The sequence below is a fragment of the Emydura macquarii genome, unplaced genomic scaffold (genome assembly GCF_026122565.2).
Source record: "Emydura macquarii macquarii isolate MOO-44397 ecotype Brisbane River unplaced genomic scaffold, CSIRO-AGI_Emac_v2 contig_113, whole genome shotgun sequence".
Lineage (NCBI taxonomy): Eukaryota > Metazoa > Chordata > Testudines > Chelidae > Emydura > Emydura macquarii.
Genome location: NW_027130250.1, coordinates 275,665 through 299,961, shown reverse-complemented (window position 1 = coordinate 299,961; position 24,297 = coordinate 275,665). Strand labels below are relative to the sequence as shown.

The following is a 24,297-nucleotide window of genomic DNA, read 5'->3' as shown; positions in this document are numbered from 1 at the left end:
ACCTACTCTGAGCCCAAAATGACATAGCTTCCCCCCCACCTTCCCAAATGCACCAGGAAACAAAACAGTTCTCATTTGGGCAGTTAGCGAGGGGAGAAGATACGTGTCGCTAATCTGGTGCCTACATTCTCTCGTTTCAGATATCGAGAACGCCAGTGACATTGCCTTGTACTCAGGCCTGGGCGCTGCCATCATTGCCGTCGCTGTGCTGGTCGTCGGCGTTACGCTCTATAGACGGAGCCAGAGCGAGTACGGCGTGGATGTGATTGATTCATCTGCGCTGACAGGAGGCTTCCAGACATTTAATTTTAAAACAGTCCGGCAAGGTTGGTGTTGTGATTTTATCTTCTTCCCTCTGAGCTTTTCTTGAAAGAGAACATGCAGCTTCTGGCAACATAAGACCTCCACAGGAGCTGGAGCTGCCTTGTGCAGAGCAAGATGTATGGTCGAGTGGCAAGAGTTAGGCCTGCCTGTTGGGATTCTGGGTTCTTTCCCTGTCTCTGCCATAGATTTCTGTGTGAACTCAGACAAATGAGTCATCTCTGCTTGCCTCACGTTGTCCCTTTGTAAGTGTTATAGAAGTAGTGAGTGTATTATTAGTCTCTCCTACTGCATTGGCAACTAATAAATGCAGAAATCGTTTGCATTTAGTAAATTCCTACTCAGTTCCTACTTCTGTTTTCATTTCCCAACTAAAAGGGGTTACATTTTCATTTGTTATATTCCTAATTTAAACAACTCACTTTCAAGCATATTATGTTACATTGTTTGCATGCAAATTCCTATATTTCAAAATATATAGAATAACCCAACATACTGTCATGAAAATGTATTTATTTTGTGGTTTTGGGGGTTTTTTTTTGGTAAAAGGACTTTTAAAAGTCATTGATAGATTTTTCCATGACATAAATAAAACCCCATGCTAAAGAGCACTCAGAGGTTTCCTGGAATATTTCCTTGGACAAACAGTGAGATTTTGAATTGATGATCATTATAAAATCTTGTATTTCTTTGATTAGGTACTGGTATTCTAAACTAGACGCTGGCCTTATTGTGGGTGGGTGGGAGTGTTGGTGACGTGTGAAAATGGCCCAATTTTTTTCTCTTTGGGAAAGTAAAATGTTGCAGTTGGTGTGTGTGCTTATGCATCTATATATATATTCTACTTTCTAAGAGAGAGATGCTCCACTGAGCACAAATTAAAACAACTTTGAGGTACAGAGGAATTTTATTCATTCATTTGGAAGTTCAAGTTGCCTTTGAAGAGTGGTAAATAATTTGCCTTATATCGTTTTCACATTATCTGAGATTAGCTTCTTATTTCATTTGGAAAATCAATTTGCTGTAAAAATCATGAGTCCTGTAGCACCTTAAAGACTAACCAATTTCTGCAGGCATAAAAGCTTTTGTGGGCTGCAACCCACTTCATCAGATGCAGCTGATGCAGATGCAGCTGGTGCAGGTTGCATCTGATGAAGTGGGTTGCAGCCCACGAAAGCTTATGCCTGCAGAAATTGGTTAGTCTTTAAGGTTCTACAGGACGCTTGTTGTTTTTGCTGTATACAGACTAACACGGCTACCCCTCTGTAAAAATCATGCTTTGGGTTTTGTGGGGGAGGTTTTGGTTTGGTTTTAATGTTGCACAGACAACCTCACTCACAGGCATTTTAAAAGAAATTGTCTGTCTAGGCTTTTTTATTTTAGGATGCATTAGTTCAGTTGCAGCTACTTTGGATGTTTGACTGTAGAATTTTTTAAATGAATACTTGCAAGCAAACAAACAAACAAAAAGCCTCAGAACATTATGAGCATTTCAAACGTATTCTAACTCCCATCCCTTAGCTGTACCTTCAAATGTATCACTATTTTAAATATCTTAGGCACAAACTTCAATGCTTTGCTGGATCAGGGTTTTAAGGCTTGGATCCAAAATCTATTGATCTCAATGGGGGTCTTTGCATTCATTTGAGTGGCTTTGGCATCTGGCTCTTATAACTTAGATTCATTATATGATTTTCTGATGTCTGGTGTTTGTTCTCAGGCAAATTACAGCTTAGTTTCTTCAGAACTCCACACAGCTAGGAATGAGATTCCGATTCTCCGATAACATGGTGATGAGCATGATATAAATATGTAGACAGACCTCTGGGAACTATAGAATCCTCCCTCAAACATTGGAAAAACCTGAAAACATCTGGGTTTTTTTCCCCCCTCCTCAGTTTCTCTCTTACAGATTGTTTTGGTGGGGTTTTATTGTCTTAAACTTTAAAACTGGAAACCCTAAAAATATAGAGCCAGATTCTGTCTCCCAAACTGGCTCTGTTGAACCAGACAGGTAGCTCCAAAGTCATAACCTGGCTTCAGTCTGTAACCTGAGTGAGGCCAGTGTACTCAGCTGTCTTACCAAGATGTAAGGGACATGTCAGGCCTGTGAGGAGAGAGCAGCTCTAACGCACAATTTTTAGCTGTGAAACAGTCCTGTGGGAACCGTAGCCTTATGGCATAAACTAGAGCAGCCCTTGGGCTATTCTGTTTTATCTTGAGGCAGTTGCAGATAGACTCAGCGAATCATTCTGACCTCAATATCATAGACTCATAGGGCTGGAAGGGACCTCGAGAGGTCTTCTAGTCCAGTCCCCTGCACTCATGGCAGGACTGAGTCTAATATCTAGACTTTCCCTGACAGTGTTTGTCTAACCTGCTCTTAAAAATCTCCAATGATGGAGATTTCACAACCTCCCTAGGCAATTTATTCCGGTGCTTAACCACCCTGACTGTTAGGAAGTTTTTCCTGTTGTCCAACCTAAACCAACCTTGCTGCAGTTTAAGCCCATTGCTTCTTGTCCTGTCTTCAGAGGACAAGAACAATTTTTGTCCCTCCTCCTTGTAACAATCTTTTATGTACTTGAAAGCTGTTATGTCCCCCCTCAATCTTATCTTCTCCAGGCTCAACAAACCCTTCAGTCTTTCCTCATAGGTCATGTTTTCTAGAACTTTAATCAGTTTTGTTGCTCTTCTCTGGACTTTCTCCAATTTGTCCACATCTTTCCTGAAATGTGATGCCCAGAACTGGACATCATATTCCAGTTGAGGCCTAATCAGTGCTGAATAGAGCGGAAGAATTACTACTTGTGTCTGATTTACAATATGGCAGGGGAGAATCCATCCCCCATGTTGATGATTTGGTTTCTTCAATAGGCAGCTTCATGTGATATCCCCAAATTTGAACATTTCTAGTTTAGAATAATCTCTTTTTAGTAAATTCTAATCCACTTTGAGGAAGAGACTAGTGTTCTGCTGACATTAGCATGCTGGAGGTGAGCAGCAGGAAGGTTTTAAGTACATTATGCTTAGAGAAGCCCAGAAGTTTTTTTTTTAAAATCTAATCTGTCTATCATGATTAATTGAGGAATGGTGCGACTTGCTTCGCAGCCTTTGTCTGGATAGGAAAGAAATGGTGTGGCTGGGAATTCTTTTTACATTAGAAGCTAATCATTCTGAAGAGCCAGTTGCATGTAAACATTCAAATAAACTCATTTTCTTTCATGCCATCTGAGTTAGAGGAAGGATAGTAAGCCTCTCTGCTGTTGTGCTATATCGACAGCAACATCATTTAATAATAAAAACACCTAAAAGCCAGGTCTTTGGAATGACTTTTCCCCCTTTCTTTAAGATGCTGAGAGGTGCAAAGAAAAGCTTAAATTATACTTATTTTCATCTAAAGGGAAATCATACCAAACGCAGCATCTGGTTAGAAAAATACATTAGAGCAGTCGTTACCCACAATGAGTAGGCAGCTAAGATGTCTATTGCCTTATTTATCAGTGCTGCTGGGGAAAATGTTCAGTGGCTGCGAGAGCCGCAGTAGGACAGCTGTCTGAAATTCAAGCTTTTGTAGCAGATTAGGCACAGATCTGTTGATCCAAGAGTGAAATGAATGGATCTGCTAGTTTGTGGAAGGGGACTTCAGAGTGATCCAAATTCTACACTTTTCGAAAATGACTCATGATGCTAGCAGTCCAACTTGAGACACTTTAAAAGACCTGATTTTCAAAGGCTCAGTGTTTCTGACAATCAGATGCTTTTTAAATGTCTCAGGTTGGGAAGCCAAAAATTTATCAGTCCGTCTCTTCTTTCACCCGATGTTTTCTGTGTCCATCAGCACCCAGAATTAGATTTGGAACCAACCTTTCCTCCATAACTGGGGTCCCACATTTCTAGTCAACCAAATTTCCTTCAAGCCTGAATTCATACCTTCCAATAGGCTCACTAAAAGTTGGTGTGCAGACATGTTTTCCTTTGGTTTACATTTGGCTCCTTGATTATGTGGACTTTGACACTGCCTTGAGCGCAGAAAACATAGTGATCAGATATTCTTTAGATCTATTGCATTATTTTCATCTCCTTTGGGATATTGGCATATGTGATTCTGATTTCTGAGAGAATCAGAAAAGCAGAGGGAAGCGGGATGGCTGGTCATGGAGAGGTCATAAGGAGGACGCCAGTGTGATGAATTTATGCACATTTCTCTAGGAATTATCGAAACAAAGCTAAAACCTTGTGTGTCTGAGTGTTACTAAAATGTAACATTTTGTAGGCAATACTTAACTACTGGGGCTGGCTTGTTTTCAAGTTTTAACTTGATCTGTCAAACTGCCAGAACAGAGTGATGGGGAGGAGTGGCCATGTACTTGGCTTGCATAAATAAATTAGATTGTTCGTCGCTGAAGTACAAATCTTGCAACGCATTTTGTACCAGCAGATCCTAGGCACCTGTGCAGATCCACTTTTACTTTGCTGAGGTTCCCTGTGGACTTGGGAGATCTGCCTATATGGAGCTCATTGCAAGATAAGGAACTAGATCAGAAAATATTCTGCTTTAACATTCGTGAAGCCCAACAGCATCTATTTTGATTTTATTACTTGTTATATTGCCTAGATTTCTAGTAAAAGGTTATCTGAAAATAGAAGAGGGAGATATATTATCTAAGTGCCGTTTTTTTATTGCCAAGATATGTGATGGGCTTATTGCACGTTAGGATCATTAGATGCACATGGATATCAAGGGCCAGATCCTCAGCTGATGCAAGTCAGCATTGCTTCATTAAAGCCAAAGGAATTACACCACCTAAGAGTCAGGCCCCCCAAATTTTGTAGTTAATCTAGAGCTGACACAGTTGTTTTCCAGACTCTGTTCCTAGACTTCTATCCACAGAAAAGGTACAGAACAGTCAGCAGCAGTGCAAGATTCATGACCATGCCTTGTCAATATGCCTCAGTCTTGGTCAGAAGAGAACTAAGAGAACCATGCCATAGAAAGGGAAAGAAAAAAAAAAAGGTGTACAGCGCTAAACTGCTGAATTAGTCGTACCCTAAAGGAACCTATGTTTTGGGTTACCATGAATAACAGAAGAAATAGTACAACAGTCTTTGCAAAAAAAATAATGTGCATTTCTAGTGCAGCAACTTTCATTTGAGGTTCTCCGAGCACTGTACAAACATTCGTCAAGCCTCACAACTCTCCTCTCTGTGTAGGAGAATGCTAGCTCATTTTTACAGATAGGCAAACAACGGCACGAAAGGGGAAAGGTGGGATTTTCAAAAGCACCAAGCTGACTTATAGGCACAAGCCCAACTGAAAATCACTAAGGTGCTTTTGAAAATTCCAGATAAAATGACTTGCCCAAGGTCAGACAGTAAATTAGTTGCAAAACTAGGAATAGAAGCTAGGACTCCTAACACCCATCTCCCTACTTTAACCACTGGGCCACTTTCCCAAATTGTAAGATACAACATAAAATGGAAAGGTGGGTGAACAGACTTTTCCCCCATGTGGGTGTGGAACTCCACCTCCTTCCCCTAGTTTTCCATTACTCAAGTTAAATCCTGGTATGTCAGCATTTTTCTAGGAGCCACCATACACGTAACTGTTCCCCTTGCATGTAAAATGGTCACTGAGTACCCACTCAATTTCCTTTCATCAGGTAACTCCCTGCTTCTGAACTCGTCCATGCAGCCTGACCTGACTGTGAGCAGAACGTACAGCGGACCCATCTGCCTGCAGGACCCTATGGACAAGGAACTCATGACAGAATCATCCCTCTTTAACCCCTTGTCAGACATCAAGGTCAAAGTTCAGAGTTCATTCATGGTTTCCCTGGGGGTGACGGAGCGGGCCGAGTATCATGGAAAGGCACATTCTGGAACATTTCCCCATGGGGGCAACAGAGGCTTCACTACAATACATGCCAGGAACAAAACTACATACATCCAGAATCTGTCATCTCTTTCGACACGAAGTGAGCTGAGAACAACTGGCATTTTTGGCCACTTGGGTGGCCGTTTGGTGATGCCAAACACAGGTGGGTCGATTATTTGCTTTTATTGAACACAAGAAAGCTGCAGCCTAAACCCTTTTTGCTTTATAGTGTTTCACGAGATAAAGGGGAGAGGAACTCACTTACTGGGAAATGTGGAAATTACAGGAATCTTGCTCATCCATAAGACAGTTGTTACCATCAGATCATTTAGTAAGATTACAGCCAGGGCCAAATTCGGAGATGGGTGTTTATTACATATTGATAAGAGGTCACTGCGTCTGAGCTGTTATAATCCAACACCGTCTCCTGTCCTTCTCAGCATGAATTTCTAAAAGATTCCCATTTTTCTTACTGGGTCCCTGATCTCACCATAGGGCTCCACTCTGGAGCTCATTGATATATCAGGGTCTTAGACTGTGGGGGACAAAGTAGAAAGAGGAAGCTAATTATATCAATGATTGACCATTGTGGGATATCGGGATGATGCCACTGAAAACTGTGGCATATAATGATAAAAGACCATGGAGGAGAGCCACTGTTCTAAACTAAAACTGCTGTGTGTGGCTACACCTGTTGGTATAATCAGGTGGTTGGTTGGTTTCAGATTTTCCAGGGTTGTTTTTTTTCCTTCTAGCTTAGCTCTCTTCTGAAAGGAGATGTCCATAGTACATCACTTCTGAACTGGCACTTAACTGGGGACTGGGCTGAGCGTCAGAACTTTGCTTGAAATGGAGGAGCTAAATTTGCATGTTTGCTTTGTGACTTAGTGAGATTCTGCACTTTAGCTCTGCTGTGCTAGTTGCTAAAAGAAAATGGAGGGTTTTTTTTGAACCTGCAGCCACCCTGTGAGGCCAAATCAGAATCAAATAAAGGATACTAAGATTGCATTTCTGCAGTGTATTGCACTGTGCCAGTGCCCCAATGTGGTGCCGACTACACCTCTTGGTGTTAAGTATTTCATATTATAAAATGAATATGTATCAGAACTGGCTTGATGCCACTGTTTCTTCTAATTGGGCACTCTTTGGATTCTAGTGATCTATGCGCTGAGATTCACTTTAAACTAGAGTTTGATTTCACTTGACAACTTTTGGTTTATGCATCCAGGCCCGTCTCTTACTGGCTATTGAATGAAATGCATTAAAGCCACTTAACAGCCCTCCCCTTCACATTTCATTGAGGGTATTTAAAAAATAAATAAATAAATACATAAAAAACCTATTTTGTATTTAGCGATTGACCGTACTATGTAATTAGAAGTGATAATATTTAGCACACAGCAGTGCATGATGTATAGAAGGCATTTGTTTCTTCATGGAGGATTTGTATGCTCGGGAATGAATGTTACAAAGATATCAAGTCAGTGTCGCTATCAAAAGTGATGATGGGCAAAGGAATTCTTATTATGCATCACATTACTTAAAATGCTCACCCCATAAAACAAATAAATTAAAGGTGTATTTGGTCCATGCAATTTACTTTTTTCCTCCCTGCCACTAGTCTGAAATCTTGCAGCCATCTACAAATCACAGTAGCATCTCAATGTTTCACTCATTTGGCTAATGATTCGCTATTGAAAGAATCTGGAATCTCTTCTTTCCTCCCTCATTTATGCTGGCTTTACAACAATGTAACTCCGTTATGGCCCCAATGGAGTAAGTTCTGATTTACACCATCGTAAGTAAGAGGATCATCACATCATAAACTGCATTGGCAGTTGCACATACGAACTAAGAGAAATGAAAGTCTCTATAAATCCAATTTGTTTTTGTAGGTGATCTCTCCATTATCAGCTTCTCCTGATCAAAAGAACTGGCAGATTCAGTTGAAAGACAAATAAAATGTTTGCCTGTGTAGCACTGAGTAAAGGTACGCAGGAAACCTTAAACAATAATTGAGCTTTGCAGATTCTAAGGAGCTTTACAGATGACAAGATTCCATTAACAGATATTTAGGTGGATAACGTGGGGGCAGAGAAGACTGCACAGCTGATGTAATTTTTAATAACTGGTTTACTCCAACAGCTTTTCGAGATATAGCAAAGCTCAGTTTAAAGGTTAAGAAAGTCATGCATGCATTTGTTATGCAAAAATATTAAATAGAGAACTCAGAACAGGTTGTTCTGTTGTCACATCAAATAAAAGGCTGTCAGATAGCAGGTGTTCCCCTTCCCGCCCAAATTAAAGCTAACTGCTGGAGTGACGTGTCAAAAATAGAAACTTTTTCTAGACCCTAGAGCGTCAAGATATTAGACAGACAATCTACCTTTTTTTTTTTCTTCATAACTTGGAGCTCCCTTCTTGAAGGCACAGATATTCAGCTGCATTCAGTCACTGTTTTCTGACTCCTATGCATTTCTTCTGGGTTGAAAGATGATAGCAGATCTTTGATTGAGGTGAAGCTGTGATAATTTCAGGCCCTCTGAGCCCTGTAAGTAAGCTCAGACTCAATTTCCAGCTCTGTCTGAGTGATGCTTGACTTTGTTTTGCAAATGTCAAACGACTGTTCTGCACGTCCAGCAACAGAGTCCTGGCCCCCTTAAAATCCTCCTAACCTGGAGGAAGGGAATGTGTGTGTGTATCTTTTTCACCAGAATTCACTGTTGTCCAAAGGGGTTCACCCTGAAAAGAGGCCGACATTTTAAAATGTCCAGGCTTCAAAACTGTGGGACATTAGCACAGATGCTATCTAACTGCTATCTACTTTCACTGGGAATTAGCTGCCTACACTGCACTTTGTGCCTTTGAAAAACCACCTCCTTAAACATTTGTGGATTTTCTCAACATCACAAAACAGTTAACTTCTCTCTCTCCCATTCTAATGGAGGAAAATGGTTGATCTGATGTTAGCACTAAATATCAGTGTGTGCCTATAACAATAAATGGAAAGCAGTACACGGGACAATCACAAACAAGGTGTCTAACCAATGTAATGATGGCTGTGCCTGTCTTGTATTGATATTAAGACCTAGTTAATAATGAATCTCATTGCCAGGAGCCTCGGAGCAGAGGTTTTAATGTGCCTCATTCTTAGCACAAGTGAAAGAGACTAATGATAACCAGCATGTTACCGAATAATGTTCATAAATTTGAAGCACAAATAACTTGTTTTATAATGAGTCTTGAGCTGCATGACTGTACAACAGCTCTCAGGCTTACAGGAGCGCAGCTCGCGCTGAATCGGTAATATTATTAAAAGGATGCCATCTCTCCATTGAAATTATAATCACCAAGTTGTATGCTTTTCTACTCTAGCACTGGTTCTTCTGATGAAAGAGAGGGTGAGCGCTTCATTATTTGAGGGGGAGGAAGATACCCTGAGGTTTTATTTTTGCAAAGGATTTTTTTTTGTCATGCATAACCAGTTCATTTCTTATCATAAACAAGAAGATGCATTAAAGAGAAGAACTGTGCTCTCTGGGCTCTTATCTGTTAGCTGATGTAAAAGATTTACTTCAAAGCAACTGCGACAGAGGAAAGAAAGCGCACCAACTCCACGGGAACTGTGGGGCTGGGTTGCACTGAGCTTCCTTGGCTTTGCAGCGGACTATATAAACCTAGGAAAAGACTACTGAGGATTTTACATTGGGATTCTTTCTTTTTAAGCTTAATAGCGATATCATCTGGCCATACAGGGTATTGCTTTTAAGACGTAAAGTCAGTGACAGAAGTACATTCCCCAGGGGAGTAGATGGCTCTGAGGACTTTTAATGGGATACAGAGTCTTTCACCTTTGTGGGGCTGGGGTTGCACTCAGACCTAGTTCAGAAGCAACTGAACATTGTGTGAATCTGATAACTGTGTTGTATAAGTTAGTGGTTTTATGATGTCCCCATTAGGAAATGGGTTTGAGAGCACCATCAGAACTGGAACTAAACAGAACCTTTGTTGGCAGTCCCAGCAAAGGAGCTAAGGACTGAATGAGCCAATGAGACTGAAGTCCTCTCATTTGTGTAAAGGGAGTCCCTCCAGTGCAGGTGATATTGATGGCAGCATGGGCAAGAAATCTTTCTATACCTAGAGAGAGGATTTCTGTCATCAAGGTTATGCATCCTATATCTTTCACTGGTGCAAAAGTACCCCCAAGTCTGGTCTTTCAAAAACTCTGGGGCAGGCATACTGCCATCGTGCGTTTGTATAAAGCCTAACCCAGTAGGGACCTGATCCTGATAGGGCCTTTGGGAGCTACGGTAGCACAAACAAATAAGCAAATCATTTTAATGAGATGGTTCTTTAATTTGATAATGCTGCCTTTCTTCAGAGCGAGTTTCTGCTAGGATACTATCATTTCAAGGGGCGATTTTCCAGAGGCAATTAGTGAGGTTTTTTTTACGTCCAAAGTATTTCCCAAAGCTTTGGATTTGGGAAGTCCAACAATAACCCCTAAACTTGTTCTGTTGTAGGAGTCAGTTTGCTGATACCACATGGAGCTATCCCTGAAGAGAGCTCATGGGAAATCTATCTTACCATCAGTCAAGGGGAGTCCAGGTGAGAAATTAATAAAAATCACATGGCAATACTGTCCAAAATACAAAGTATAATCCCACCAACTACCTTTCTGATAGCTGTGTAGCTATAGTAATGGTAGTTATGTATGTATGTATGTAGCAATGTATGTATGTATGTAGTATGTATGTAGCTATAGTAATGGAATATGTAGGTCTCATTCCATCCTCATTTCCTCTGGTATGACTAATGACTTCATAGGAATTAGTGGGATAAGTAATAACAGAATCAGGCATGCTCCACCTATGAACACACATTCAGATATGAGAACTCTGAAGGACTGGATAACTTGGGAATTGGGTGCAGTAAGGAATCTTGCACTTCTAGATCATCAGTCTGATTCTTCCCATGGCTGACGGTGGCCTGTGTGAAATGAACGAGTGGGTTCTAGTGTATAGATAGTGACTTTCGTAGATAACTCTGTTCTAGATCAGAAACTGAATTATCAGATTCTGCTCCTTTTGGTGAACTGTTTGTGTCACACCATCTCAGCAACAGCTGAGCGGACCATGGAAACTGAACTGCCCTTTGACCAGTAGAAGGGTGATCCATTGACATTGCATTTGGCAGGGTAACAGAGGGGGCATTTGAAGTGCTTTTGCCCTACATTGTGTCTGTTTTGCAGATAAGTTAGAGGAGTTTATTCTTTCAGTCCAGGATTATTACACTCACTTTAAAGAATTAGAAACAGAAGGAAAAGGGAAGCTGTTAACTAGGCTTTTGGTCAATTCAAACAGCTGTTTTTTGTGCAGTTGTATCAGATGTGCTGCCGTTATCTCTGGCACATAAAACATACCTAGTTCTTCTTTGGGACTTTTTCATATGCGAGGTGGCCACTAGACATGGGGGGAGCTCTGAATTCTGCTATCAGTTACACCAGGAGTAACTATATAATAACCAGTGGAGATACTCCAGATCTACATTGGAGTGAAAGTAGAATTTGACCCAGGGTCTCTTACTTCAGATTAGTTTTTTCCCACTTTATTATTATGAAGGAAAACAGCCAGAGAAACAGATGGTTTTAACAGATTTTGATAGCTGTTCCCATAAAAGGATTTTCTGGTTCCCAGTGGCTTTAACTTTTCACACAACATGGGTTATAAAGAATCAAAGTGCTATACCAGGCAGTTGTTTTTCAGAGCCTGATGGATTTTGCTGATGTGCAGTGCTAAGTTTGGCTCACGTTCTTTTCTAGGTTCCACTAAGTTCTCGCTGGAAACTTTTTATTCTCAAGCTCCAGGAGACTCAGAGTCACAAACTGAAATTTTACTCTATAGGGTCTAGTAACTGGAGTGAGCACATTTAGGTCACAGCTGTAGCATAATGTCACGATGCTACTGTGGGATTTGAGGGGAGGCAAGCTTGAAGTGCGGTGGATGCTAGCCATACCTCTCAACTCTCATTAATTACTGGACAATCCTTCATTTTTAGAGCTCATATTTCTTTTACCTCAAGTGCAAAATGGAATAAACATCACCTTGAAACTAAATACTGTAAACGAGGTATCTGACCTAGACCTGGTATCATTTCGTTTTACCAAGTGAAATAATCCCACTACTGCATTATTTTTCTTGTATGGTTCCCTTTTGGCTCCTTGTCCCTCAGTTGAGTCTCAACAGGATAATTCTTGTGGGGATATCTGTAACTGGAAGGGGCTTGGCGGACCGTAGGAACTGCAGTATTCTTAGAGTGCTTTGAGAACCTGGGATGAAACATTTAATGCTTCATCAATTAAAGCGTCTCAGCGAGGCGGACAAGTTTACACGCATTCAGCAGATGGGCAAATCGTGATGGAAAGTTAAGACCAAACATTTCCAAAGGTGTCTACTAAACTTTAGGTGCCCAGCTTGAGAAAGGTAGGATATGGGGGTGCTCAGAACCTCTCAATATCAGGACTGAGGTGTTTTAGATTGGGTACCAAGAATGAAAGCACTTTTGAACACTTGTTCCTATATATCTTGCCTGAAATCATAATGATGGAAGAGGGTAGGGAACACACACACACAGACCCTCTCTCTCTCACCCTCAGTTACTCTCTAATCATTAGACAATACTCAAGACCCTTCTGTACTTAGAACAGTGCTAAGTGTTATCTAACTCCTAGACACTTCTTGCCTTCCATGCCAGAACTGCCACCACTGTGGCAGATCAGAGTTATTTTCCATTCCACATATTTCCATTTGGCTGTATTTGATTTGCACGTGAGAAACTGGCATGTTAGTGAATTGTTTCCTCCCCCTTTTGCTATACATATTGACTTAGAGTTGCTCTAGATTTTTGGGTAAATATAACTTGTCACTTAGTTACCCGGTGATGTATTTACTCAGGAGAGTTTGTCCAAGCATTTTGGTTACTATATGTTACCGAGGTGTATATTTCTCAATTAAGCAACCTTCATTTTATCATTAAATAATGTTAAAATTAAAGATAAAAATCAGCAAGGCCAGGATACTCAATCTTAAATTCAACCTTTTGCTCCGCTACTGAACCACGGTATATATCATTTAAGGGTTTGTTTGCAATTCTACTGAGTATAACTTATCTTTTTCACTTGCTGTTTACACAGAGATTCTTTATCTTGTGATCCTGACAAATCTTTGTCTTAGCAGAGTCAGGCTAGTACTTGGATGTGAAATCTCTAAGGTACTGTAGAAAACAGTTTAAGGTGTTTATAGCTTACAAGTCACCTAGGCATTGCTTTCCTCTCTGAATCAGTTTTGAAACAATGCCCCGACATGTTGCTAGATGAAACTTTGCTGCAGGAGGGGCTTGCCTTTCGAAGAAGACTATAAACAAAGTTCTTGACCATTTTTGGGTCATTAAAGATACAGTGACAACTTCCTTCAACAATAGGGGTGTTAACCCCAGTGTCCTGACTGATTTCAAACCTGGGTAGTTACATCCTACTGCCTACCCCTTTCAGTTTCAAGTGCATATAGTATTGTGGGCTCACTGTCTTAAGACTGTTTGTTTGGTAGAGTTGGTCTATGCTGTTGAGCAGCAACCGTGTTCATAGGTGCTGGAACTGGGGGTGCTACTGCACCCCTTGGCTTGAAGTGGTTTCCATCATATACAGGGTTTACGGTTTGGTTCAATGGCTCTCAACCCCCCCACTATAAAAATTGTTCTAGAACCCCTGACTGTGTTCCACCCCAGTGACCACTATATTTCAGTAGTTCCTTTAGATCCCTTCTACATTCCCCCGCCTCAGAAAAGGAGGGGTGTGAGTGCTACATGCTTCAAGATTGCCAGATGAAAAGCAACAGGGAAGTGCAAAGTATTATTTGTAAAACTCAATAGTTTCATGCTTTGTAAAGCAGAAGGGACTAGTATGATCACTGAGGCTATATAACACAGGCCATAGAACTTCTCTGAATTAATTCGTGTTTGAACTACAGCACATATTTTAAGGAAAAAATCTGATCTTAATTTAAACATTTATATAGAGAATGGACTTTTCAGATGAATGGTCCTAATTTGCCCATTTCAACCTGCTGACAGGATCCTGCTGCTTCCTATGCTGTGCCTTGCGTATATCCATGCACACCCACGTGGGCTCTGCTCTTCAACCTCCGTAAATTGTCAGAGGCTCTCTCTGGCCCCCGTACTCTAAAGCACAACCTATAGTAGCTTGATGCTGTTTATACTTCATGATATAATTTTCTGACTTGTTTTCACATTGTATCATCTGTTCCATTAACATTAAGCACAAATTCTCTTTTCTCGGTGTGTGTTACCGAGAACTGTTCTGAAACCCCACTCCCCTTCAATCTTTGCCCAGGCCTGTAACAAATTTCCCCGGTTTAGCTCAGTGCGCTTTCCATCACTACCACGGTTACAAGATGCAGTGGCACATTCCAAACTATGTTCTTACAGTGCAATTAAACAAGCTAGCACTTACTGCATGATTCTTAAGCTTTCTACAACTGCACTTTCATAATTTTCATTCCGAGCTGAGCAAACAATTTGCAGTGAATAATTTAGCTGATGAATTTCAAGTGCGCTCTTTTTTGGAGAGAAATGCACCCCCTATAGAGAGGGGCCAGAAGCAGGCTTATGCACCTCTCAAGTCCTATTCTGAACACTTGAATGGAGGTCCAAGCCTGGCCAATTCCTATAGGTTTGTCCCTGTGAAGAACTAGTGGAGGTACAGAAGGCTCTTGTGCCCAGGGAAAGGAGCACTTAGTCCCATATTCGTAAACAAAGTCATTCCTCTCCTTGGGGTGAAAGATACTTTAAATTGAGAATAGGTACAGGAAAAGTGGACAATATTTCAAGAAGAGAGTCGCTACATATAGAGTAAATATTTCATTGCAGTAGCTTAGATAACAAATAAGTGCTAGTGTTTCCCTTTAAAACCCAAGAGAAAGACGGAGCTGTCTGTGAATTATAAAAGTCTGGAGATATTTTCCAAAACTTATTCTGAAATCTTTTTCTGCTTTTCTCTGATATCTGAACTCCTTTGTGAGAACTTCTATATTCCATCCCCATCTGCTGCCATAGCTTTTGATCATTTTCAACGAAAGATTAAGATACGTGAAGGGAAGGAGGAAAAAAAAGCAGCTGTTTTATCTGCAAGGATTCTGCAGAAGTGAATTAAAATGGGTTAATTAAATACAAGTAGCAAATTTTGCCTGCTGTTTTATTTTTGTGGGCAGAAGCAGGGGTGATGAACCAGACCAGAAAATTATCATAGGGAAATTTTTCTTTTATGAAATCCTATAAAATGAAACAAAGGCAAACACATTGATTTTTTTCCCCCATTATAGTACACATGCGATGTTTCCTTTTAAAATAGTTGAGACAGCAGTGATACATTTTTCAGCCATCTTAGTTTTGCAGGAGTAAAACAGACTTGTTAAGCAGCAGCAGCATCTTGTACTGACATGCAGGAAACCTGGTTCACTTTTGTTGCCCCTGGGTTTCTTGCTTCCCACGTCAAAAGGAGCTGCAATCTCTGCAGGGGTAATACTGAGTTACATTTTTGTATTACTTTTCATCCCAAATCACTTTTCTGACCATATGTATCAAGCAGCCCCCCTAGAGTAAAGGGCATCAGCCGGGTGGACAGCTCACAGTACAAAAGGGGATGAAAGGTTAAATTATGGGTTCAAGTAAGATTATGGGTTCAATTTTCCTTATAAAAGCTCTGCTCCATGTGATCATTGAAGATCCAACAGCAGTTCTAGTAAAGTTTCATCCAAAAGACTGTCCACCCTCCATGGTTTTCAGATATCACAGTTTAATTTGTTGTCTACATGAGGTAGATAAAGAGATTTGAATGTGTGGTTTCAAGAAGTCAGCTGGGACAGGGATCATGTCATCTTATGCATTGGTTAAGGCAAAGACTGTTTGATATAATGGACTAGCCATCTTACTTTCGCTTCCTTTCAGCCCCTGTGGGGAGAAGGTAGAAATTGAGACATTCTGAATCAGGCCCGGATCTTTCCACCTGTTCCATTTCCAATGCTATCATTTAAAAAACAAAACCACAATTTTACAAATTATACTAACTCTCATCTCAAATCATCTGTGTCTGCTGTGAATTGGGGTTATACAGTCCTGTGGAATATGGGTCTTGTGCTAAATCTGGAAGAAGAAATCCATGTCTTAAAGTGTTCCAAGACTGATTTGGCCAGGAGCACTGTACTTCAAGACTCTGGACCTGGTGAACTCTTTAAAGAGAGTCCAACCCAAAGGTGTGATCATAAATACGTGGTCTGTCACATAGAGACTCAAGGATGGTGCTAGCTGTTGTTGATTTATAAAGGAAGCACTGAAGGGCTCCCTGAGAGGGGGAAAAATAGGCAAGTTTGCACTCCAAACACCCCACTTCCTTTGATGCTGGCAAAATGCACTGGATATCGATTTCTCAGAAAGTAACAAAAACCCTGTTGATTCAGGTCCTGGCGAGAATTAGCGTGAAACATCTCTTGCCTTTTTGCTTGATTCTCTCTCTCTAAACTTGCTTAAGTCACTAAAGTTGAGCAGGAACTATACTGGAAAACAAAGCCAGCAATCTGATAGGTTGCTCCCTGCACCACAGCGCCACATCACTGGTGTTACCCACACACAGCCAGGAATTGGGGCTGATTGGAGTTAGCGCAGGTAGGAACATGTGTCTTGCCTGACAGCGCTGGGGATTTATCATCTCATCCACTACTGAGCTCTCCTAGTGAATGAATGAATAGGCACACAGAGACAGGGATGACTCAGGAGATTTAGGTCACAGATTCTCTTTATGACAGTGAAAAAGTCACTTAGCTGACCTGTGTTCAGTTCCTTATTTGTGATATAGGCTACATCTACATTGCACAGTTAACCTAGGTCCTCACTGTTCCTGCACTTGTCTGAGTACGGCAGGGGCATATCCCATAGTTCTTTGGGCTGAGATGCTTTAGGATCCTTTCCCAGCCAAGAATGTCAATTGCTGGGGGGAACTGTGGGAAGGGCCTTGGAGGACTATCATCCCATGAGTGAGATCTTCACTACAATGCAGGTCGATTCCAGCCCAAGTTACAGTGGATGCTGGACTCTAACAAACCCCCTCCTCTGCCCAGCAGGGTCAGAGAGCCTGGGTTTAAAGGACCTCCAAGCCTGGGTCAGAGATTTTGCTGTGTGAATGGCAGGGGAAGAGGGAGTTATGATTCAAACCTAGGTAAGAATCCAGTTTATCTGTGCAGTGTAGACACACCCTTTGAAATAATGGATCCTTTCTCCTTGTCTGTCTTGTTCATTTAGACTTTAAGTTATTTGGGGCAGGGACTGCCTCCTACTGGGATCCTAGCAGAATAGGGTTCCAATCGCAGGTGACAATTCTTAGCTCTACTGCAATACAACTAATACATTATCCGCATTCAAAAACAGAAGCCTGCATGGAAAAACAAATTGCCTAGATCAATCAAAGAGCTTGCACACACTTAAAGGAGAAATAATAGATGTATCAGGAGCAAAGTAAGTTTCCTTGATCCTTACTTTGGGGAATGGCAAGCGATGAGTCACAGTTCTCATCAGCAGTAACGCTGAAGGATTGGAAGTGCATGTGTAGGACTAGAAAACCCGATGTAGTGAGGGGTGATCGGGACCGTATGGGATAGTAGGATTTCTTAGGAGACTGAAATTTGGCAGTGCAATGGGTTTTTTTTTGGCAAAAGACTGATGGAAATTCTGGACCCAAGGGTTTTTTTTTTTTTTTAAGGGTGGGGTTCAGTGGGGAATGAGATTTTGAAGTGGTTTGGACCCAGGAGACATTTTATATGATATGTAAACCCTTCAGTAAGAGTGAACCTAATGGCCCCTAGGTCTCTCTCAAAAAAAGAAGCAAGATGAGACTGTTAGGTTACCAAATGTTGAATGGTACTTCATTCGCAGGGACAGGAGCTCCACCCCTCAGAGCGCAGAAATGTTTTAAGATCCCCTAATCGGCTATAGGATTGTGACTAGAAATTGTGCGTACAGTCACAGCAGCTGATTTCCCCCCCCCCCCCCCAAACTCCCCACTCTTCACAGCTGTTCAGGCAGCAGGGTGCGGGAAGAGGAGAGTGTGTGATCCTTTTGTCTCTAACATGCTAATGCTCTGAAACAACCTGCTATCAACAACAAGCCTGGAGAGATTTAAAATAAAATGAAATAAATAAAAATTACATGCTGGAATTCAATTAGTTGGGTGGGGGTGAAGAGAGAAGTTTGCCAGCTGTGTGTTCCCCAGAGCTGTACATTCAGTAGTCAATACAAAGTCTTATTGGGGTTCAGAAATAATAGGATAACTGCTGTAATAAAAACACTCAAAGCGCTAATGGTTTTTGCATAGCCTTGGCCCTTCGGCATTCAAGCTTTCATTTCTTGTGGAAGAAACACAATGAATAAAAACAATGAGAAGAAACGGGAGGAAGAATAAAAGCTGAAACTAATGAATGCAGCTATTGTGCATCTCTGTTTAGGGACTGACTGTGACATGCCAGATCAATCCACTGATTCACCTAGATCAACATCCTACCTCCAGAAGTGGCTAATACCTGACATGCATGGGGAAAAAATGACATTCAAGGAAAGAAAGGCCTTCTTTACATCTGTTATGATCATTTCACAGTCTGAAGCGTGGGACTTCAAACTGTGTAGTGAAAGGAGTGGGATCTACTACTCAGGACTCCTGGGTGCTATTCCCAGCTCTAGGATCGATTCATTTTTGAAGAGTTGGGCAAATTTGCTATGCCTCCCCATTTCTGTGACTTAATTAATGCATGTAAAGTACTATGAGCTGCTCAGAGGGAAGGTTCTATCAAAGTGCAAAATATTATTAGCCTACAAATAACCAAATTAGAGTAATAGAAAGTTACTCCACATAGAATATAGGCCAAATTCAAACAATAGGGCTAATCCAATTATTACTGAGGGAGAGGGAGCAGATCCTGCCCCCAAGTGTTTAAATCTTGCTTGGTTACAATTTTCTTAAGTCTCTTTTGTTTGTTTTTAAAAACAAACTTTATCCCTCCCACACTCACACTAAAATTATAGCAATTTGTACTGTGATTTTAATACCACACTGATTGTAATACGAAAGTGATGAGAATAGCCCAAATGAGTCTTAATTAAAGATGCAGCTGAAAAGATAACAATGGCTTGTGTTTGCTAAGAGGTTTGAATAACATGAACCTTCCTTCACTAAGGGAAAGCCACTGGTTCACACATCCGATTGCATTTTGAAAAGAGGCTCCATGTAACGTAATTATGCTTTATTGGCGTGCGTCATTTCTTTTATTGCCAGTTCTTCTGGAAGAAATAGCAAGTCCTATTAAGGTGATTTATCATAAACATCATTTCCATTCCAGTTAATTGCAGCACAGTGAAAGTACTAAACAAAAGAACTAATCGCCTGTTGAACCTGAACTCAATGCTTCAAGACAATGCCGAGTGGTAGGGGACCCAGTGACTACCGCATTATTTGCTCTCTTAGGAGTAGCAAATATAAAAGGTGCTCATTTAAATTGCCACCGCCCCAAAGCTCACATGACATGTCTGGTTCCACACTGAAAATGGGGCACATAAATTAATACTATTTTGCATGCTCAGATTAGAGATGGACATATCACATAGAAATCTGAGGAGGTGATAGTATCACTCACTACACAGGACCAGAGTTTTGAGACATTCCTTTCCTGGCAGGGCCATGGAATTGTGTTGTGTTAATAGAATTCTCCCAAAAAAGTCACTAGACTTGTGTTGCTTGTGGTTTTTTTTAATATATATATATATATATATATACACACACACACACACACACACAATTGAATTGTCTGCCTTTCTCAAACCATGCTCAGTCGAACTCTAAAGACATTTGAAGGAGAAAATGTACGTAAGATCTTAGACAATATGGCAATGGAAACCATACAAGTAGATAACACAGATACGCTGATGTCGAGCTACTAAGTCTATCTGGCCTGTATCATTGAAAATAAAATGTTCGGTACAAATCAGGTCAACTCCTTAGATTGTGAACTCAGAGCTGGGGCCACTTAAATGTTTGGAAAGTTATTAGCAAGTTGTGGGTGCTACCATAAGTAGAAATGTACTTTAATTCACATTTTACATGGTGGAAAAAGTATAGAAGTATTGGTGCTAAAGCTGCACTGTTTCCAGAAACACCATCCATGTATATGCTTCTAGATATCCCAAGCTGCCACAGGTTGGAATGGAATGAATTAAAATGAGGTCAGAGTATGGAGATAGAAGCAGAAAGGCGCTGATTGCAAAGATTAGAAGGACAAAAGTGGAGGAGGGAAAGTTCCAGAATTCAAAGTTTTATTTGCCTATTTCTCCCTCTGATATTCTGGTTTGATTGCATTCCAACAGAAGTGTGATGATTCCATAATAATCAAATGCAGTAACCTGCACTGCATTAAAAAATGAAGGTATTTCAGATATTCATTGCATTGTTATGGCCCAAATCTCCATATAAGCTATGGACACTGCTTCACAGTGTGTGTGTGTAAGCTGGCAATTTAGATTGATTTACATGTAGCTTGTCAAAGCCTAATTTGTTAAATCAATCAATGCATGAAGAGAGATTCATTCAGGTTTTCATAAGATATGTAACTTATGCAATATTTCTGCAGACTTGTGTTAATGTAGAATCTGACACTAAAAACTGGTTAACGTAACTTTACATTAAAAGGGCAAATTTTCCCCCAAAACAATAAATCACATTTCTATTGTAAAGGGAAGGGTGCATGCTTGCCTATTGCAACTATCTCACTGTTTGTTGAACTTGTCAAAAATTTTCATTTTTAAATGGATTTTTTTTTTTTAAATCATTCATTTATTTCCCTTTTTTCCGAACTAGTTCTGGTGTTAGTATTTAGCTGCTGGGGGGGGGCACATTTATGAGGCTGAAGTAACATGAGTTAGTATTCCTGTCACCCGAGGACAGGATTACTGTGGCAAATCTAGATTCAGGGAACAGAGTGGTCCTCCATGTACAGAGCTAGAGCTCTTTGGCTTCCCTTCTCCATGCGCTATGGTTCATTCAGAGCCAAGATGCCATTAGCTCTGTTACTTGTATATATCACATTGCTTAGTGGCCTGTTTTTAGCCAGTAACAATAAAACAGCGAAACAGGTAGTCAAGTGTGATCTCCCTCCCACCGCTAACGTACCCTACACCCAACCACACAGAGCTGAAGCAAAGAAGCTACCATGACTCGAGTGTGAGCACCACCCCCCTCCTTCTGGTTTCAAGGCCCTTGCAGTGTATAAGGGGAGAAGAACAGCTGGCCTGTAGTCCCTGATGATGGTCTGCCTTTCCACTAGAGGATATGTGAGCAGCCATTTTTACAGTCAAAGCATGAACAGTGCTTTTAATGGGCACCAGTTCGTCTCTTAGGACGTGGATCCTCTCCATGACGTTCTCACACTGATTTCAGGCCTAAAAGCCAAAGTCCATTTTAGGCTCCAGATCTCTCACTGGCAGTGCACCAACTGTGCAGCTTGGAGACTGAAATACAGCCTGTGCTAGTTTCTGTAATAAGAAAGCTTCAGAACTGTTTCCTCCTCCCTCTGGGCAATAATTCAGAACACGACAGCAGCAGATTCAGCGAGAGCACTAGGATGGTAGAAACAAGGGGCGGGCTGAAAGCGAGCAGGCAGAAGCACTGAGAATGACTTGGCTGATTGTCTAAGCATTCACACCAGTGAGTACAACGTAGCTAGGCTTGACAGGATTAGATTTTTTACCAGTAAATGTTGGTTAACGTTGATTTCACCAGACACACACCAATTAATTAAAAAAAATATTTCCTTCAATAAGCAAAATTTACAGAGTTAAGAAGAAAAATGTTACTTCAGAATGTAATAGAGTTTAATATAAGACTATTTACTATGTATATTTTGACCCGTGATGTTGGCAGTTTGTGTTTAAACAGTTATGAAACTAACTTTTCATGTCACAATGTTAACTGCCATCAAATCATTGTCTGACCTCCCCATAATTTCTTGCAATGGTGACATTTTAAATAGATAAAAATGAAAATGTACTTAAAATAAACATTATCCATTATAAAAAAAATAGAAATCAATTTCTGCCAAGTCTAAATGTAACCACTGAGGAAGGCATGCTAGTAAAATAAAACTAAAGGCCAGATCCTCAGCTGGTATAACTCAGCATAGCGTAGCATCTGGGCTCTTAGTTTCAGAAATCTTAGACTAACTGCAGTTGCTTTTGTACATTGAGCAGTGTCTTTTTCAGGTTGTTCAAGGAAAAAATGTGACAATCACACGCCATTGACTTATTTATGTAAAGTTGTTGCAGGGCCTATGGAAGAGCAGTGGCAAAAATCACTGATAAATTTCTCTCTGAGATATCTATGATTGCTTCTTCTCTAGCTGGAATCTGGAATTCCACTCTCTCTCCTGGGAGTTTTCTTTTCCTTCACCTGTATTTCTTACGTAGATCAGAAGTGAGATAGAAGTTAGCCCTGCTTGTGTGTCTGGTCCATGAGAATATGCCATTATGTATCAAGACAGCATTCAGCATATTAAAACTACCTTTATACTGCTGGTAGGCACATTATTCAAAAATCTAGACTGGAAAGATGATAATATCAACATTAATCTATCATACTGATAGGTCAGAAGAGGAGAAAACTAGTGCACTGCAATTATGCACCACTGCTTGGAAAGAGAGAGAAGAAAAGAGAGTTGAGTTTATGAATTAAAATAATCAAACACAGTGAGCTATGTTTGAAGACACAAGAAGTGTTGCACAGTGTAGTGATTGGAGGAAGGCGGTGAGAGCAAAGACTCTGAATTTCCTTCTCTTGCTCTGTGATGTTGGGCAAGACAATTAAAAAAGCCACAATTAATATTTCTCTGCACCATGCCTAGTTGTTTACACCAATGCAAACTGGGTGGTAAGATTTTAACCAGATAAGAATAGTAGCAGTTTGGACTAACTTTTATCATTGCCTGGAACCCTGTGTCATCATTTATATCAGTACAATCAGGTTCTTAACATGGAATTTTGGGCACCTCTGTTTCTGGTGCCCAATTTGAGACACTTTTTGCTGGATTTTCAGAGGTGCTGAGCTCTGAATGACTTTAATTGGGGCTCTGGGTGCACAGTGCCCCTGGCAAATCAGATCCAAAGTGTCAACATTGGGAAATCAAAAACTGAACCACTCAAAATTTGAGGCCACCTCTTTTAATTTGAATCCTAACTTTTCTGCCTTATGTAAAATGGAAATGATTAACATTTGCCTCATAGGGACTTTGTGCAGATTCACTCAATGTTCACAAAGCGTTTGATTTCCTAGGACACCACCTACTATTGAAGATTACATAGTATTAATATGACATAAAGAAATCAAGTACAAGGGCAATGAAATAAGCTTGCATTTTGTCTGAGTTTCACAGAATTGGGCCAAGCCTTGCCTTATTTTGTGGGGATTTTTTAAATTAAAAAAATTGTTCCATGTTCAGTAAAAAAAAAAAAAAATCCTTTTTGAGGAAAGGAAGTGACATTTTTCAAATTTTAATGATCAAATTTGATCTTAATATATGGAAACTCCAAATTTTTCATTGAGGTGCCAAAAACAAAATAAAAAAAATCTACCATTTCCTCTGAACTGTGCAAAAGGCAGAATATTGTAGAATAAAATGTCCATTTTTTCCATGTAGTTTCACAGAGAAACATTTGCTATTTCTGCACAGCCACTATGCCTATTTCTCTTTCCTTTATTGGAAACCTGTGAAGCTCTTGATTTTGATGGATTTGGAAGGATTAAATCTGGTTGCTGATTTGTTTACTCTGCACACAAGAGAATATTAAATACCTGCATCTTGTAATGTTTCCCTTCCCTGCCTTGCTTAATAAATAGCTCTGAACTGCATCAGATTCCTAATACCATGTCAGTTGTTACTGCAAATAGCAAGAATCTTTTCTGTGTGTGTGAAAGTTCATCTAATTAGTTTATTTCAGTT

The 24,297-nt window shown here is 40.4% G+C and overlaps 1 protein-coding gene across 1 annotated transcript in view; it reads left to right on the top strand.

The window, feature by feature from the left end:
* The window catches only part of UNC5D (unc-5 netrin receptor D), a 135,501-nt gene that overhangs the window by 85,433 nt on the left and 25,771 nt on the right, over positions 1–24,297 (top strand). Inside the window, exons 8-10 of the mRNA XM_067543707.1 lie at positions 141–326; positions 5,985–6,362; positions 10,723–10,807. Coding sequence (XP_067399808.1) covers positions 141–326; positions 5,985–6,362; positions 10,723–10,807 — 649 coding nt within the window. The remainder of the gene's footprint in view (positions 1–140; positions 327–5,984; positions 6,363–10,722; positions 10,808–24,297) is intronic.